Here is a 17,764-nt window from a genome sequence, read left to right as displayed (position 1 = left end):
ACTGAGGGCCTGGAGGGAACAAGAAGGTGTTGTGAATGTTGGGATTCTGCTCTTGGGAAGGGAAGGCAAAGGGGACATCACTGACTTTGTAACTCTCTGGGGCTGTTCTGGAGCAATGCCAAAGCTGGGGTCTTCTTTGGAGGGGACCAGGGAGGGGATGAGAGGTAGTGGAACAAAATACATCACGGGGAAATTCCCATTCTCAGAGGCTGGGAGGGGAAATCTCTCTCTGTGAAGACCCTCCACAGAGCTGTCCACATGGCAATCTGCTCCTGTATTCAGGCTTGCCCCGTAGTGCACAGATTTGGGTCCATCCTTTGCTGTGCCACTGCAGTGACACCTGGCTGTGCCGCCCTCACGCTGCCCTGTGCCTAGGGGGACCATGAGCACTTCTAGGGCGTGGGAGGGGACGGGCTGGTGTTCCTGGGACCAATGAGAGGGGGCTGGTCCCCGCAGCCGTGCCTCACTAGTCCCATCTGCTTCAGTGCAGAGCAAACTTCTGCTTCTGCAGATGCTGGCTGCACTTCTCCTTTGCACCTCTGAGAGACGGCGCAATCACCGGGAGCAGGGACACCGCAGAAAGGATCCCAAGGGCGGAGCAGGAGCCAGCGAGGCTCAGGGCTTGCCCACATGGCCCAGCTTTATGCTGACCTGAGGTTTGCCAAAGTGCTGGGGGGCCGGAGCACGGCCAGCCAGGCACTGGAGGAAGGTGAGAGCCCCGAGGCCCCGCCACGCTGTCCCTGCCATGCCCGACCCCACGGCCTCAGCCGCTCTCCCCTGCCTTCCTCCAGCAGCCTTCGGCATGAATGAGGCAGAGAGCCCCTATGACAACACGCAGCCAGCGCTGTCAGGGCAGGATGGGGACGGAGCAGAGCCCAGCCCAGGTGAGTATCCAGCTGGATTCCAGCAGACCCAGGGTGGTCCTGGGGTGGGTCCTGGGTGGAGTTTTGGGGTCCTCCCACTCCATGCCACCTGTGCTGTCATGCCACCACTCTCCTGCCTGTATCCAGGAAGGAGGTCTGGGCACTGTCAGGGGTTTTCCAGCTCTTCAGGTGATGTCTGTTGCCTGTTGTGTCGTGCAGGGCGCCGTTCCCATCGGTGGTGCATCCCCATGGGTCTGCTGACAACTTGCCTGCTGCTGGTGGCCACTGTGGCCTTGGGGACTTGCTGTGAGTTGGGGGACTGTGAACATCTGGGGCAGGGAGTGGCTGGGTCAGGAGGCATCTGGCTGGGGTGGGCACTGTGGGTGAATAGAGGCATGATCCTGCACACTCACTGCTGCGTCCCTGTGCCCCGTCTGCCACAAGCTGGCCTACATCCCTCACACATCCTGAGCACCTCCTTTGCCTCCCGTTGTCCCTCCTCCTCACCTTACTTTCCATTTCTGCTCCTTTTCTTTCCCATCCTAGCGTTGCCCAGCCTCATATTGCTGCACCCTCCCTGCCCTTAACCTGCTGTGTCTGCTCCTACGCCCCATCCTGCCTTGTCCTGCTCTCCCCTGCCAGATCCTGCCCAGCCCCTAACCGTACACTTCCCTGCTGAGTCCTTCCCTCCCATCTTTCCCATTCTTCGTGGATAATTCCCTGCCTTGCCCTGCCCACCCCATCCGCCTTAAGCAGGGTCAGTCCCACATCCGAACTGCCCCGTGCTCACGTCCAGCTCACCCTGCCTGTCCCCAGACTGGCAGGTCTCCCACAGCCTGCAGGACTCCTCCCGCGAGCACCTGGCGGAGCAGGGCCGCCTGTCGCAGGAGCTGAGGGCGCGGGAGCAGAGCCTGGAGCAGGCACAGCTGGAGCTGGCCTGGGCCAGGGAGGAGCTGCAGCGAGCGTGGCGCCAGGACAACATCAGCCAGCTGGAGCTGGACAGGCTGACCACGGAGCTGCGCCGTGTCACGGCGGTCCTGGGCAGGACAGAGAGGGAGATGCAGGAGGTGCAGGGGAGGCTCAACACCAGCGAGAGCACCGTGGCCCTCCTGCGCTCCTGCACAGCTATAGGTAGGGTGGTGATGGAGCAGGGAGGGCGTGCTCTAGGTGAAAGGTGCCAAGGGCCAAGTACTGGCTTTTTCCACCACATGGCGGGGATAGGGTGGTCCAAAGGCTGAAGCAATGCCTGGAGCAGACACGGAGCCTGTGGTGTCTGCTGGGAAGGTGTGGGGCTGCTCCTTCGCACCCCCCAGGGCACCTGTGGCTGAGCAAACCCCTCAGCTGTGCCCCCACCCACAGATTGCTGCCCTTCGGGCTGGCTGCTGTACCGGGGCAAGTGCCTCTTCATCTCCTCGGAGAAGAAGACATGGGAAGACAGCAGAGATGAGTGTGAGAAGACATATTCTCAGCTCCTGATCACCAAATCCTGGAGTCGTTGGACTGTGCCGGTAGGGTGCTGGGGGAGCTGAGGGCAGGAGATGGTGTATCCAGCCATGAGGTCCCCAGATGGGCTAGCACGGTTCTGGGGATCCCCTGTCCAAAACACTGGAGGGTGCAAGGCTGTTCTCTGGGGCACGTGGTGGTTGACATGGGATAGAAAGGCTCTGGCAGCCCTGGATGTTTCCCAAGCTGGAGCAGGGCACCATGGCTCCAGAAGCTCCAGCCCCAGGGGCTCCTTGGGAGATGATCACCCTGTTCTGAAGTATATAGTACTGCAGTACTTGGGTGCCATGGAATAAAACACGGGAAAGCACTTTTTCTTCTTCTCCAGACCTTCCTGAAGAATGCAGATGTCCCGTACTGGATTGGATTGCAGAAGGGCAGTTTTCCCTGGTACGACTACGGCTGGCTGGAGGAAGAGGACCCAGAGAGCGAGGGGCCCTCGGAGGCCTGGTTCTGGGTGGATGGCTCCCTTTATGAAAGGTACCTGGCAGCACTGCCTCTTCCCAAAACTCCCCTCCTCTGGCATGCCTCTAGGAAGCATTTTAAATCCCACCAGTACCCAGTTCCAGGCCCTGGGAAACAAAGAGCATCAGAGCAGCAGGGACTGAGGGAAGGTGGGTGCAGTGGTGTGATGAGAGGCTTAGAGCACACGCAAATGGAAAGCCAAGACTAGGGGGTGGGTAAAATGCAGGGCATGAGGAGCAGGAGGCAGCAAGAGTGGACAGAAAAAACCCCAAGTTTTATAGGGGGCCTAGGCAAGGTGTTAGAGCACCACGTCTATCGGGAGATGTGGGATTCCTCTCCAAAGGGAGATCACAGCCTTCCTGTCTGTGGAGAATCCTGGGCTCCTCCCTGCCACGTGCACCACCTCCTCAGCTTGATGCCGCTTCCTCTTGCAGTGTCTGAGAGCACTGGGGAGGAACAAACCTGTCTGGCCAGGTTCTGGGTACCTGGCCCTCCATCCTCAGCCCTGCCACGGGAGCTGTGCCCAGAGCAGACCCAGGGCTCAGGCCAGCTCCTCTGGTCATCCGTGGGTCTTCAGGGAGGACCTGGCTCTCCCCACTGCAGGCATGGACAACCCCCAGCAGCACAAGTGAGAGGGGGGAGGCTAAAGGGGTGTCACAGGCACTGCAAACCTTTTACAGCATTTCTCTGCCTGCCCAAGGAAGTGCAGGGATGCATCAGCTGATCCTTCAGCCTGTGAAATCAGTAGGGGAGGACTGTGGGATCCCCCTTTGACTGCAGCATCCAACCCCTCCTCTGCCAGTGTACAAAAGGCAGTTTTCAGCAGCCACAGCTGCCTCAGCAGGGTTTGTAGAAAGAATATGTCAGTGCCTGATGTGTTTGTTTTCCCATTCAGGCCATGGCAGTCAAAATCAAATGGAACCTGTGCCATAATAAGCCGTGGGACCATCAAACCTGCCCAGTGCACTGGTCCCAGAGACCTGCACCTCTGGATCTGTGAGAAGGCAGCAGGGCCAAGCCACCCTTTCTAGGGATGATGGCTGCTGGCCCCAGCACTGCTGTGGTGAGTCCTGATGAGTCAGGGACACACGGGCCTGTGGGGTGTGCCTGGAGCAAAGCAGGGAGCCTGCAGCTCTGCCCGGGGCACGTTCATCCCCTCTCCCTTTCCAAGGGAGAGGAATGCAGTCATCCCCCTGTGCTGGATGGAGCCTGCCTCCATCCCTTCACTGCCACGGGCGTTCTGGGTCTGAGGTTGCTCAAGGGCTGAAGCTGTGGCTCAGCAAAGGGGAAAGATGGGGGAAAACCCTTGGCAAGGTGCTTTCCCAGCCCTATTGCATGTGGTGGAGGCTGGGCGCCATCTCACCCTCACCTTCACCTTCACCCTCCTCTGCCTTCCCCTGCAGCACCTGCACCCTGCACCGCCTCTGCTCCAGCCTTGCTGTGTCCCTGCCCAGGATGTCCCATCCTTTCCAGCCAGCCACTTCCCTCCCACAGCCCGCTGCCCCTGGGCCACCCAGGTCCTTCCCACTGATGCCCAGTGGCACGGATGCCTCCAGCTGATGTGCTTTGGCTGAGTGGTGGAGGCTCCACAGCCAAGCCCACACCTCCATGGGACACTTTGGGTCTTCCCGAGCACAGCTGGTGGGCAACAGGGAGCTCGGAACCGGCTGCAGAATGGACCAAGCAGTGATACTCAGCCCTGGAGTGGCACGGATGGCATGTCAGGAGCAGGAGCTGGGGGCAGCACAGCCCCACCCCCACACAGACCCCTCCCCACAGCAGGAATTTTCTGCCTGACCCTGCTGCAGGAGCAGCTTGGCCATGGCTTTCAGGCAGCCCAGCACTCGAGGGCCTCGGCAAAGCCTCAGCACCTAAGCAGGGAAGCTGAGCCCGAACTGGCCGGTGCCTGTGCTGACGTTTGGGGATTTTTCTTTTTGGCGCTAATTAGAAAGTAGAGCAACGACCTTTAGGGTCCCATGGTGTGACTGTGCCTTTCAAAAGCAAAAGTTAACTCGGGCACTTGTAGCAGGCTGACGCTTTGCAAGACAACTCATCAGGACTCAAAATAGCTGCTACACACGTGCACATGTGAGGATTAAGCAAAGCAGCCCTGATGTAACACTGCGGCCAGGTGAGAGCAGAGGAAGTTATGTTCAACCAGGCGAAAATGCTCTCGGTTTATGATAAGGTTGTGTGTGCCATATATAGTTGATGAACTGCTGTGTGAGTAAGCTTGCATGAAGAGCAAAAGGGTGTTAAAGGCAGGCTTTTTGGAGGGGGCATGTGTCACGTGTCTGTCTTGTCTGCTGGCTAAACTCACTTTATAACAATAAAGAGACCCAGTTTGTCTGCTCTTTGTTTTCTTGTACACCACAGCAAACATGGATTCAAGGGCAGGAACCCAGAGAAACTAAATAATGAAAGGGAATTTGTCTGAAGGCATCTCAATCGAGATGGGTGCTTTAGGGGAGCTGAGATCTTGGGCTGAGACGGGCTGGTTTGCAGTCCTGGAGGAGCTCCCCAGAATGCCCAGGCAAGACCATGCAACCTTCTGGGCCCACACCTGATGTGCATGCAAGAGACAGAACCAGCAGTCTGCATTGCTGGGACATTCAGTTTTTAATGAACACTTTAAATAAGCTGGGTATATATTACTAGCAATTATTAATAATAATAATAAAAAACACAAAGAGTTCTGCATTCACCAGTGCATTGTGCAGGAGGGAGGAAAGCCGGCTCCCACCCTTGCCGGGGCCAGGCAGCCTAGCTGTGCTGCCCACTGGCCCCATCCCCATGATGCCAGGATGGCATCCTGGCCCCTCTGCCAGCATCCTTCTCCCAAACCTGCGTGCCAGGGAGATGTGAGGCGCTGTGCTGACTCAGCACCCGACCCTCAGCACTGGTCAGGCAGGGACAACCCCAGTGCTGGCAATCCTCCCCGTGCACTGCCCATGGGCATTGCCCCTCTACGGTCCCCTGCCCTCTTCTCCCCATGTCAGGGACTGGCTGTGCTCCCCACGCTTGTGGACACACATGGGTTCACCCACCAGCCCCCCAGGATCCCCAAAAACACACATACACACGCTGACCTCTCTACCCCAGCCCAGTCCCTCTCACCCGCCTGGGTGCAGGGAACTCCCAGTTCTCCCAAGGTAGCAGGCTCACTGTAAATCCCTCCGCGAGAGCCTGCAGAGGGGTGAGCCCTTGGGGAAAGGGGGTCCTGGATCCAGGGCTTGAGCCCCGTGGCCCCCGCGGGGGACCAGCCCTGCCGCTTGGGGCAGTGCTCAGGGCAGCAGTGTTATTGCACTTTGGTCCCCAGCAGAGACCCAGCCCACCTCCAGGGTTCCCTGCAGATCCCCAAGGCTGATCCTGGTGGGGTGGGTGCCTGAGTGCCTGGGCAGCGCCGCGGCAGCCACAGCACTTGGCACCATGGCCACTGGTGGCCACCACGTGCTGAGTGATGACAGACCGTGGGGATGTGCCAGGCTCCTGCACTGCCCAGTGCTGTGGCTGCAGAGGGGTGCAAGGGGCAGCTGGATTCAGCCCCACTCCCCAGGGTCCCCATCACTAGGACTGTGCCTCCGGCAGCTTCAGGCTGGGCTCAGCCAGCACTGGCCCCGGGGCTTTCTGGTGTTGGCCCCGATCATGGCAGATGAGGCTTTTGGCCTCGCAGTTGAGGTTCTGGTAGCGGGGCGGGCTGGGCGCTGGCCGGTGGCAGATGGAGGCAAAGCTGAAGCTGAAGCTGAAGGGACTCAGGCAGCAGCCAGGGCAGGGCAGCACTTCGTCCTGCTCCAGCATGGCACCAGAGCTGTGCCCGGGCAGCATGGCCGAGCGCTCCGTCCGCTCCAGCGCGGCTGCGCAGGAGATGCTGAGCTCAGAGCAGCCGTGCTCCAGCCCGCTGCCCCAGGACAGAGGTTTGCTGACCATCACGTGGTTGTTGTTGATGAGGAGCCCGTTGGGGGCACGCATGTCTGGCTGCCAGGCCCGCGTGCCCCAGGATGAGGTGCGGATGAAGTTGCTGTTGACTTCCTGGCTGGGCTGCGGCGGCCCAGAGCTGTCTGAGCCGCAGTCCATCTGCTCCTCTGCCTTGGAGCTGCGGGGGGAGGCTCCCCCCCACGCTGGGGGAGGAAGGAGGGCGGGGGGCTGGGGGTCGTCAGTGGGATGAGAGGACCCCATCCCCAGCTCCAGGCCCCCCCGGTGGGGCAGCTCAGGAGAGGAGGGCAGAGAGTGGCACTTGCGGGGGCTGGTGGCGGGTGCTGAGAAGTCACACTGCACCTCCACGGCGGGCTCGGGCGTCACGGGGCTGCCGAGCTGCAGCGGGGTGGGGGGCGGCAGGTCTAAGGTGAGCGAGATGACCGACTTGCTCGGCGTATCAAAGAGCTTGATCTTCCCCCCCTTCAGATCCTCGCGCTGGGAGAAGGGGTTGACACGGGAGGGCGTCTCCTTGGACCTGGCCCCGCTGCAAGGCTCCGGCGGCCACAGCAGGGCGGGTGACTTGGGAGGGAACATGTCAGACTGGCTGCGGGACAGGCGCTGGTCTGGCTGCAGGTGCTGTGTCCCCAGCTCACGCGGGGGCGACTGCTCGGTGTGGCTGGCTGACCTCCTGGCCACTCCTGGGCATGGGCACAGGACAGTGTCACCAGCAGCCAGCAGCTGCCCACGTGGGGTGCTTCGGGGTGCTGGGCACCCAACAACTTAGAGGTGCACCCCAAGGGAGGAAAAGGGACCAGCTCTATCCCACAGACCTCACACACCCCTGTCTCCCTCCCCTACAGCTGACGGGGTGACACGGGAAACCCCACACCCCCCCACCTTTACACCCTGCTATGGCCTGTCCCCGAGGCGCCCACGTACCACTGAGTGTGGCTGCGGTTCCAGATGCAGGCAGAGTCTCCCCGATGCCAAACAGGGTGGCCCTGGCACCCTCGGCGCCCAGCTGGTGCTGCAGGATGCTCTCCAGGCACTGCGTGATTTCCAGGAATGAGGGGCGGGAGGTGGGCTCCATCTGTGGGCAGGAGGGATTCCCCGTCAGGTCTGTGCCTCCTCAAGCACCCCAGGGAGCCCTGCACAGGCTCGTGCTGTGAGCAGGCAAGGCAGCCTGTCCTGCCCGCCTGCCCTGGCCGGGAAGGGCAGGCAGTGGAGCTGGGAGTCTCACACTGCAGCAGTGAAAAGCCAGCTGGAGGAAGGCCGCTGGGCAGTCAATTCCCACCATGGTGCGGAAAGTGGTGACGTCCAGACCAAAATCCTGCACCAGGGAAAGGAAGAAGAGTAAGATTGGGTCTCCTGGGGCACCACAAGGCCCAGGGGACCTAACATGGCTGGCCCTCTCCCCGCTGCACTGTCATACAGGACTGTGGACCTGGAAGCACTCCAGTGGGGACACAGCAGGGGAGGACCCTGATGTCACCCCAAATGGGCTAAGGTTGGGGGATACTAGGACACAGATACCACTTCTTCCCTCTGCCTGAATCCAACTGCCCCGTTCTCCTTTTCAGGCTCACTATAGGTTCTGAGGTTACCAGCAGAGACCACCCCTCCCTGGGCAGCAAGTGGAACACAGCACCCCTGAGACATGGGACCAGTCCTGCACGTTGGTCTCTGCCCAACACAGAATGCCCCCCCTGTCTGATGAAGTGGTCCCAGCCCCGGTGCTGCTCCCCACAAGTCCCCGTCCCATCCCAGAGTCACCTCAGTGCGGGGCAGGTAGTCGGGGTCAGCTGGCACACGAGCGATGGTCTCACACAGGATGATGCCGTAGGCAAACACGTCGGCCTGCAGGGAGCAGAGAGTCATCAGGGTGCAGCCCCGAGGCGATGTGCCCACCGCTCTGCAAGGCCACAGCCCTTCTCCTCCCTGCAGAGCCACGCTGTCACCAGAGGGATGCTCAATTCCTTCCCTCTAGATGCACCCCAGGACTGCAAACCAGTGGCAGCACAAGCCTGAGAAAAGCCCCACACAGGGCAGCCTCACCTTCTCGTTGTAGATCTCCCCACGCAGCACCTCGGGTGCCATCCAGTACGGGGAGCCCACCACGGCCAGCGGCTCCTTCTCGCTGCCCTCACTAGGAGACATGGTGGAATGTCAGAGGCTGCCCAGTCCCCCACATGTCCAACCTCCCATCCTCCTGCTGCAGCACCCCAGATCACCATCTCCATCTCCCTTCCTGGGCTAAGCCCCTTCCATGCACTCTACAAACTCATCTCTCCTCAATGACACCACCCGCTTCTCCATCCCCTCCTAGCTGTTCCCAAACTGCCCCTGGAGTCCCCCTGCCAGGGACTATCCCACCACCCCCATTCCTCTGGCAGCAGCTCTCTGGCCACAGAGAGCAAAGCAAAACTTTCCCAAGCATTGTACTGGGAGAAAATTGTCCTTATGGGAGAGGCCTTGTCCTTATCAGAGAAAAGAATGATAAACAATTCTTATCTTCACTTGCTGCACCTGTTGTTGTGAACATGTAGAATGTGTTTTGGAGATTTGTTTACCAAAGGGTGATTTCTTAATTGGCCACTGGTGATGGTGTTTAGATTGAAGGACCAATTGGGTTCAGCTGTCTGGTAAGGGTAATGGGTTTCTTAATAAGTATAGTATAATAAAGTGATTGATCAGCCTTCTGAGTCATGGAGTCAATGATAATTATTACCCCTTTGGGGGCTCCCCGCGGCAGCACCATTCCTACCCTTTTAGCTGCATCCCCAACGTCCATCCCTCTCCAGCTTCTGCTCTGAGTGGGCTCCAGGGATGGGGATGGACAGGTGGATGCTGCCCACGTACCTGTAGGTGGGGATCTTTTCTGCCAAGCCGAAGTCACCCACTACAGCTGTGTAGCCACTGGCCTCGCAGCGCACCAGGCAGTTCTGTGGGCACAGGAGGACCTGTCACGCCAAGTGCACCAGCCCTACCTCCCTGGCCACCGGTTTCAGGACGCCCCAGCACAGCACAGCCTCCTGCTCCCCAGCCTGCCACACCTGGGGCAGCAAGGCAGCAACAGGAGTATGGGATAACAAGGGCAATGTGGTGCCTTGGAACTTCCCGTACCTTGGAGGTGAGGTCACGGTGGAAAATGCCCTTGGAGTGCAGGTAGCGTAGGCCATGGGCGATGTCGAGGGCCAGCTTGACACGCATGGACCAGGAGAGGGGCACAGGGCTGTCCAGCAGCTGCTCCAGGTTCCCACCGTTGATGTACTGATGGGGAGAGCCAGGCCATCGCATCACAGCATCCCTCCCCCCACGACACTGGATGCCCATCTCTCATCCTAATGCATATTCCGACCAAGCCTCCCAGCAGGCCTTGTCTGCACATGTCACAGGCCAAGAATGTGTCCCCACAGGCACCACTGTCCCTTCCCCAGGCTTGCAGGAACCCCGAGACTGATGGCTGTTGCCACACTCTTACCTCTGTCAGTGCATGCAGCTGTCCCTGGTGCACACACACCCCCATGAACCTGTGAGATAGAGAGGACCTGAGGGTGGCTGTGGCAGGGACCAGCCCCAAGAGCTTATCCAGCAGCAGCGGTAGCTCCAAGCCCCCAGGCTAGGGAAAGGGGGGAGCCTGCAGTGGGGAAGCAGGTCCTACCTGAGGATGTTGGGGTGCGAGAGGCGGTTCATCAGCTGCACCTCCCGCAGCATGTTGCCCCGGTTGCTGGTCAGCTTGTTCATCTTCAGCACCATGATCTGCCCCGACTGCCGGTGCCGCACCTGCAGGAGGGGGATGCAGGGAAGGCTGAGCCCCACGGGCCTCTGCAGCCCCCATGGACACCAGGCTTCACCTGGCTCCCACCCCAGCCCAGAGAAGGGAGCTAAGCATCCCATGGCACCTCAGGTACCACTAGGGCGAGGGGGGCACTTTCCCCACATCTCCAAGCACTGATGACACACAGGCCCATCCATCCCTCCTGGGACACCCTGCTTGTTATGCTCCCTGCACGTGCTACACTCCCAAGAGGCAACAACAGCTGCCATAATCTGTGAGCTCAGCTCTACTGTAAGAACAGGCAGGTACAGGATTGGGGAGCATCAGGGGGGACTTGTTTTGAGTCAGCAACACCCAGACCCTACCAGCATGGAATGGAGGAAAGAGGGGGCACACTGCCCCTCTGAACCAGCTCTAGGTGTGGCCAGCTGTAGTGCTTGACCCTGGTTTGGCAAGGCATGGAGCCTGCATGAGCTGTATATTTAGCCAGCCCCAGCCCGACACTGTCATGCGATCTGGGGGCCTGGTCCCCCGCCAAGAACAGCAGCTGGAGCATGGCCAAGCACGGACACCCCGTCCATCTGCAGCTCCCTGGCATGTGCAGGGTAAGGGAACAGCATGGGATGCCCTGACCTAACCCTGTTATGGGGGGACCAAACCAATGTTAGGGTCCCCTCCTGAGCAGGTGCTGGGGGTGGGATGCCACCCCTGCCTCAAAGCAGCAGCTGCCTGAGGGGACAACCCAGTGGATCCCAGCTGCCCCCCAGCACACACGGAGCTGTGCACGGAGGCGCAGGCATTCCTCAGCGCTGCCGTCAGCTCCCTGCTCTTCTCCTTTTTAGTCAATGCTGGTTGAGGCTGCTGAGCCGGTGCCAGCCCGTGGCCAGCCCCACAACACCCCCACGACACCTCTCACGTCAGGGATTGCCTTCCCAGGCAAAACACAGGGGGTTGGCTGGAGGCAGGATCCCCAGCACCCCTTGTCCCCACCACAACAGAGGGAGGCTGCCATGCTGGACCCTCCAGGGCTCTCCTCTCACCCCATGGCTGGCACTGCTCCTGGGGTGCATTCCATGATGGGGATCTATGCAGCAGAAAACACCCAGGGGATGGGGCAGCAGCACATCCCTTCAAAAGGCCCTGGGGAAAATGAGTGCTCTGTGAAGGTCCTTCTACATGTCTGTGTGCACTGATGCCAAACCAGTCCCAGTCAGAGTGGAAGTGAGAGGCAATAACTGTGCCGTGCCACCATCAGCTCATTGAGCTCGTGGAGAGGCTTTGAATAATTCAGCAGACACCTGCCTGTGGGCACCCTGCTCCAGTTACACCTGCGTCACCTCCAGCCAGCCCCAGACAGCCAGCTGGCACTCCTGACCCACCGACAGGGCCCACGTGACAGCAGAGCTCAGAATGGACCCTGGACGAGTGGGAAGGGGACACCCCAGACACCTGCCACCACAGGCCCCTATCCTGGCACCCACCATGCTGCAGGGAGAAGGGAGGGTGGATTTCCCCATGCCTCCTCCTTGCTGAGCACTGGACATGCTGAGCTCCTGGGATCAGGGAGAGCCTGTCCCAGGGTGAAACTGCAGTGCCTCCTGTGGGGAGCACCCAGAGCGCTCCACCTAATGGGGCTCCAAGTCCCCCCTGTGCTCACTACCCTGCTCACCACACCACTGCCCAGCAGCACCTGGAACTGCTGCCAATGCCATCCTGAGGCCCTAGGACTTGTTGGTCACATCTGGACCAAGGGAAAGGGGCAACCCCACCCCATCTCAGCACTGCTGTCTTTCCTCCACCCCATCCCTGTTGGTGGGGCAGCTGAGGGCAGCTGAGGGCAGCACCAGAAACAGAAACTGGGCTCTCAGCCAGGCTTCAGTGCAGGCTTTAAGGAGGTGGCCTGTTGACCACAGCAGGGTGGACACAGTTTCCCTTGGTCCCTCCAGCTCCCCATGGAGCCGGGGGTTGAGGAAGGCAGAGCCTGGACAAGGCCAGCAGGATCCACAGCCTTGCCAAGCCTCTGCCACCGGGTGCTGCCCAGCCAAACCTATCATTCCTGACCAGCTCTCCTGGTGGCAGTGCTTCCTTCCCTTCCCACGCCACGTGGGGCTGGCAGGACTGGCTCGGTCAGTTTGGCTGGCACCAGCAGCTGCCAGACAGCAGGACGGGCTCAGTGGCGCAGGCAGGCTCAGCCCGCTGGGATGGCTGGAGGCGGCAAGGCTCCGGCGCCGCGCGCCCACGGCAGGAATGCCGCGCGGCACGCACAGCGCTGGCCCTTGGCGGCCACATGTGCAGGGCTGGCCAGCTCCCTGCCAGCTGTGGCGGCCCTGCATCAGGGAGCAGCATCTGGTGGGCACCAGCTCAGCCCCACACGGTCGGGAGGTGCCCGTGGCTTAATTCCTCATTAACAAGCCACCTGCCCTCGGAATAGGCTGAGTGAGGTCTCCGTGCAGTCACACGGCGATGGACACCTTAAGATTGGAGGAGAGACAGCCTGGGGGAGGGAAGGTCTTGTGAAAGCTGCTTCTCCAGGAATTATCCCAGGGATCCCAGGAGCTCCTGGCCAGTACAGCCCTGCCCCAATGTCTTTTTCTGTGACTCCATCCCCATGTGGCGTGGTGTCCTTGGGGCTGTCCAATGAGCTCACTTGCAAAACCCTGTTCTGCCATCTCCCCCGCCCGGGGAGCCCATACCTGGGACAGCTCAAGGCCAGCCCGCATCTGGGACAGCAGGGAAGGAGTTATGCTCCCTTTCCATGACTTCCACAGGCACTGGCCAGTTTTACCCAGTCTGTCCAGGTGCTAGCACCAGCCCAGCACACTGGCCACCCCCTAACACAGACCCAGCAGCAAAGGGCATCATCAGCCATGACTGCAGGGGGCTCGAAGCCCCCCACTAAGGAGGTTTCCTCCCTCGCTGACGTCCAGAGAAGGCAGCAGGCAGCACAACCTCCTCGGGCAGGAAGGTGTCCCCTCTCGCCTCTCTCATGCACTCTGGCACGGTGCCCAGGAATCCCAGCGCATTCCCCGGAGCTGAGCTCAGCCGGGCAGCCGTGTGGGGCTGCAGGGGGAGGGAGAGCCACTTGTCCCCCACCCAGCAAACAGGCAAGCCCTCACCCCTCAGCGATGCTCCCTGGCATCCCACATGGCTGGTCCACTGGGCACTTCAGGGGGTACCAGGGGGGAGCCAGGGTGCTGTGGCATGTTGTCCCCATCCCATCTGCCGCCAGCACACAGGGCTGGGGGATGGGCCAGGCTGGCGGCAGCCCCAGCCTGGGCACAAGGGATCTGAGCTCTTTTAACAGCGGAAATTAGAGTCTTATTTAAAGAGCATGCTAATCAGAGCAAGCAGACGGCCTGCTCCCTCCCCACAGCCGGCACTCCCGTCTAGACACGGGGCAAAGCTCCCTGACATCTCCCCACCCGGAGGTGTCAGCAGCCATCCTCCCGGCAGCCCGCACTGGGGACGGCCTGGCACACAGCCCTGCTCTCTGCATATTCCCTTGCCCCCCGCCCCACACAGGCAAGGCACAGTCACACAGGGACGCCATCCTGCCCCCGTCACCCCAGAGAGTTCTGTAGGGAAAACAGAAGGGGGGCAAGGGAGCTATCAGTTCCGCTGGTAACCCCACAGCCACCCACAACAACTGCACCTGAGCTCACAGGAATACCAATAACACAACTGGGTGGGACTGGAAAACGTGCTCATCAAATGGAAGAGGCAGAATCAGCCAAGGCAGACTTTCTCTGAGGATGAGACAAAGCACCTGCTCCTGGAGGGTGTTTGAGCATCAGCAATCCCCACCTCCTGCTCTCCCAGGAGCGGCACTGTGGGCACAGCAGGAGCGGGGCAGTGCCAGTGTTACACACTGGTGGCAGATCACTGCCTGGCCTGACTGGCAAGCCTGGAGCATGCCCTGTGATAGAGCAGGAGAGGGGCTGGCAGGTCTCCAGCTGGTCAGCACAACACGTTTCCTGTGCCCAGGACTCCCAAGCGGCAGCTGCGGGGCCCGGGCTGCTCCTAGCCCTGCCATGGCTGGCTGACCTTGGCTAATTCACTTCCTCCCCGCTTGCCTTAGTTTCCCCATCAGTGTCACGCTCCTTCATTCTGCTCTGTAAAACAAGGCAAAGTCCCTGATGAAGGGCAGCAGATAAGAGGAAGGGACTTGCTCCATTAGTTGCACCGGAAAATTGGAAGTAAATAGAAGACCCCAAAGGTTGGTGGGGAAGTGAGCAGAGATGAGCAAGTGGCAATGATGCCAAAACCCTCTCCTGAGCTATGCTCATGCTGGGAGCTGCTAAACCACACACACACACACACAATGCCATGGAAATGGGGCACTGGACAGAGCACATCACAGAGCTGCAACCTGGGAGATGGCATTTCCAAGAGGATATGCAACATCAGAGCAGGAGGCTGAGATTCAGATGAGTGAAGGCCTCTGGATACAGCCCCAAGGATGCTGCCCACAGCCCCTGTGTCTGCTACAGACAGCACATGGGAAAGTAAGAGAGGGATTTGGGGAAGAGACGCAACAGTGGTTTAAGGGCTGGGGAAAATGCCTGGCACAAACAGACCTGGCTCAATCTGCTCAGTCAATTGGAAATAGAGAGGTGGCTTCCTGCAAAGTCTGTGCATCTGAGAAAATGGGGGGGCTAGTGCCTCTGAAATTGCACAGGGAGAGGCAATGAGAACCAGCTGCTCCAGAGGGAAAACAGCCCTGCTCTGCAGCACAGTGGGGGATCAGCTATGAACAAGCGCCATGAAAAAGAGCAGCTTCTTGTCACTGGTGTCTCCTGTTTGCTCTGGACAGCCTTTCTGAGAGAGGGGCTGGACTGGAGGGGCTAGCTTGGGACACCAGGGCTTGGCCACACTGAACCCTTTGGTTTTAAGGCTGAGAAGACAGTCAAGTGCTTGTCAGCACCCTCCCTGGCCCTGGCTCAGCTCCACACCAGGAGTGAGCTACCTGTGCAGGGGCAGAGATGTCAAGGTCCCCTCCCTGTCCCCCTCACCCGCCAAGGCTGGAATGACATACGGCTCAGGAGACACACAGAGCAGGCAGATTCAAGTGCCCACAGCCTTGGAAAGCTACAGAAGGAACAAGGGAAGTGGGAGGAAAATGGGTCCGGGGCTGCCCTGCCAAGCTCTGTCCTCCTCGCAAGCTCTGGCGGCCAAACCCCAGCTCAGATCCCAGGCTTACCCCACCATCCTGCTGAGCTCTTGGACTCAACCCACCGCACGAGCACAAAGCCCCATCTGGCCCCCTCCCAGCCCTGCTTCCTTGCCACCAGGCACACATGTCAGCTACTGATCCCGATCCCCTTCCCACCCCTCAACCTTCGCCAGCCCCCCAAATCCTGCATGCCAGTGGCCCCACAAGGATCTAAGCAACGTATGGGAGAAGGAGCATTTTGTGGCTCCTGCAGAAACTGGGAAAACAAACAGCGAGGCAAGAAGAGACCGTGGCCTCGCTGAGGCACGGGAGCATCCATTATTAAAGAGCCATATCCACGCCTGACATTATTAAATGCCTCCCTCTGCTCCAAGGTGCTGTTGTGCACTCCAAGCCAGAGATCAATAGCAGAAACCCAGCCAGCAGGGAGGTCACAGCACCACTGGGAGCTCCAGGAGGGAGCAGAGAGGAGAAGGACCACCCTGCACATTCTCCATAGCCCCTCACAGGGGCTGAAGAGGAAACATGTCTTGGGGTCTCCCTGCTGAGTGGGGAACGGTGTCAGGGCTGGAGAGGGACCTCAGGGTACTGCCAGGATGTGAATGCCATGGTTGTGCTGCCTGTGACCTCACTGACTGTGGTGGCAGGTAGCGGGGATTGTGCCCAGCCCTAAGCTGCTCTTTGATGGATATGAAGCCACTCTATCACCACTTAAGGGCAGCCCTAGCCCAGTGGCTTATGGTACCTTAAGTGATGCCGAGGCTCAAAACAGCACATGCACACACCTCCCCTCTGCCGGGAGAGGTAGTGGTGACACTGAGGCACAGCCCTTCGTCCCTAGCAGCAGTGCATTTGGCTGGCAGGATATCGCCACCGTGTACCCCTGCCTCACTGCTGGAGACCCTGAGCTCCCCACCAGCACTCACACACCCCCATCCCGGGCACGGGCCACACACAGGCATCCCCACCCAGACAGTCCCAGAGAGGATGGAAGACAAAGGCAGCTCTGGGGGCTCAGCCAGGAGTCAGCCCCCTGCTCTTCTACGGCATTACACCCCTGTCCCACAGCCAGACACCTTCTCCCGTGGGGAATCCCGCACATCACCTGCTCAGCAGGCCCGGCAACGCCGGACATCGCCTTGCAGCGGCCAGGAGCGCTACCTGGACTCCCCGCCACAGGCACACCCCGGGCGGGCTCGGCTGCCCAGCCTTTTGACAGGGGTCCCCGGGGCTGGGCTGCCCGCCACCCGAGCCCCCGCGCAACCCACGGCGCAGCGCTCGGAGCGCTCAGCCCCGCCGGCTGTAAACAGAGCCGGCGCTCCCCTCCCCCTGCTCGGGGCGACGGAGGCACAACGCCCCGGCCGGGACGGGGCGAGCGCCGGCGTCCCCACGTCCCCTCCGCACGTCCCCGCCCGGAGCAGCCCCCGGCCTCGCCCGGCTGCCGGGGGGGATCGCGGCGCCCAGCCGAGGGCGCGGCCGGGGCTGCGCTGCCGCCGCGCTCCCGGGGGACCGCCGATCCCGGCGGGATGCCCCGCCATGCCCGCTCCCGCCCCGCACACCTTGAAGACCTCGGAGAAGAAGCCGGCCCCGATCTTCTCGCAGTAGAAGTCGTCGATGCGCGCCAGGGTGGAGACGGCGCTGCGCAGCGCCCGGTACGAGGAGGGCCGCAGCCGCCCGCAGCCCGGCCACGGCCCCGCCGCCTCCCCCTCGCCCTCGCCGGGCCGCCGCGGCAGCTTCTCCCACTCCATGTCGGTCCCGCCGAGCACCCCCAGCGCCATTCACATCCCCGCCGGGGCAGCCGCGCGGCCGGGGCGCCGCCGCTCTCGCGGCCCCCGGGGCGATGCTAGCGGCGGCGGCGGCGGCGGCGGCGGCGGCGCGGGGCGGGCGGCGCTCCGGGGCGCTCGGCGCTCATGGCCCGGCGCCCCCCCGACCCCTGCCGCGGCCCGGCGCTGCGCCTCCGCCGCCCCGAGCGCTGGCACCGGCGGGGCGGGGCTGGGGCGGGGACAGCCCTTAACTCCTTGGGACCCGCCGGCGTCGCCGCCGAGCCCGGCAGGAGAACCCCCCTGC

At 61.1% G+C, this 17,764-nt stretch overlaps 2 protein-coding genes across 2 annotated transcripts; one reads left to right on the top strand and one right to left on the bottom strand.

Moving 5' to 3' along the window:
* Positions 1 to 563: 563 nt before the first annotated feature.
* Positions 564 to 5,174, top strand: LOC135290062 (B-cell differentiation antigen CD72-like). Its single transcript, XM_064403974.1, has 8 exons — positions 564 to 709; positions 795 to 884; positions 1,083 to 1,169; positions 1,680 to 1,994; positions 2,223 to 2,371; positions 2,695 to 2,846; positions 3,727 to 3,894; positions 4,235 to 5,174. Exons 1-7 carry the CDS (start codon positions 631 to 633, stop codon positions 3,860 to 3,862), a joined length of 1,008 nt encoding a protein of 335 aa, XP_064260044.1. The 5' UTR covers positions 564 to 630; the 3' UTR covers positions 3,863 to 3,894; positions 4,235 to 5,174.
* A 253-nt stretch (positions 5,175 to 5,427) lies between these two features.
* Positions 5,428 to 17,672, bottom strand: TESK1 (testis associated actin remodelling kinase 1). The gene is made up of 10 exons (XM_064403973.1): positions 17,257 to 17,672; positions 10,408 to 10,529; positions 10,228 to 10,276; positions 9,870 to 10,016; positions 9,606 to 9,688; positions 8,802 to 8,892; positions 8,520 to 8,603; positions 7,987 to 8,076; positions 7,686 to 7,836; positions 5,428 to 7,444 (listed from the first exon to the last, which is right to left on the bottom strand). The coding sequence occupies exons 1-10, from the start codon at positions 17,473 to 17,475 to the stop codon at positions 6,399 to 6,401; spliced, it is 2,082 nt and encodes a 693-aa protein (XP_064260043.1). The 5' UTR covers positions 17,476 to 17,672; the 3' UTR covers positions 5,428 to 6,398.
* Positions 17,673 to 17,764: the final 92 nt, after the last annotated feature.

Source organism: Passer domesticus, chromosome Z, assembly GCF_036417665.1.
Source record: "Passer domesticus isolate bPasDom1 chromosome Z, bPasDom1.hap1, whole genome shotgun sequence".
In the NCBI taxonomy this organism is placed as follows: Eukaryota; Metazoa; Chordata; class Aves; order Passeriformes; family Passeridae; genus Passer; species Passer domesticus.
Note: the sequence above shows the minus strand (reverse complement) of the source record. Positions and strands in the feature narration are given on the sequence as shown.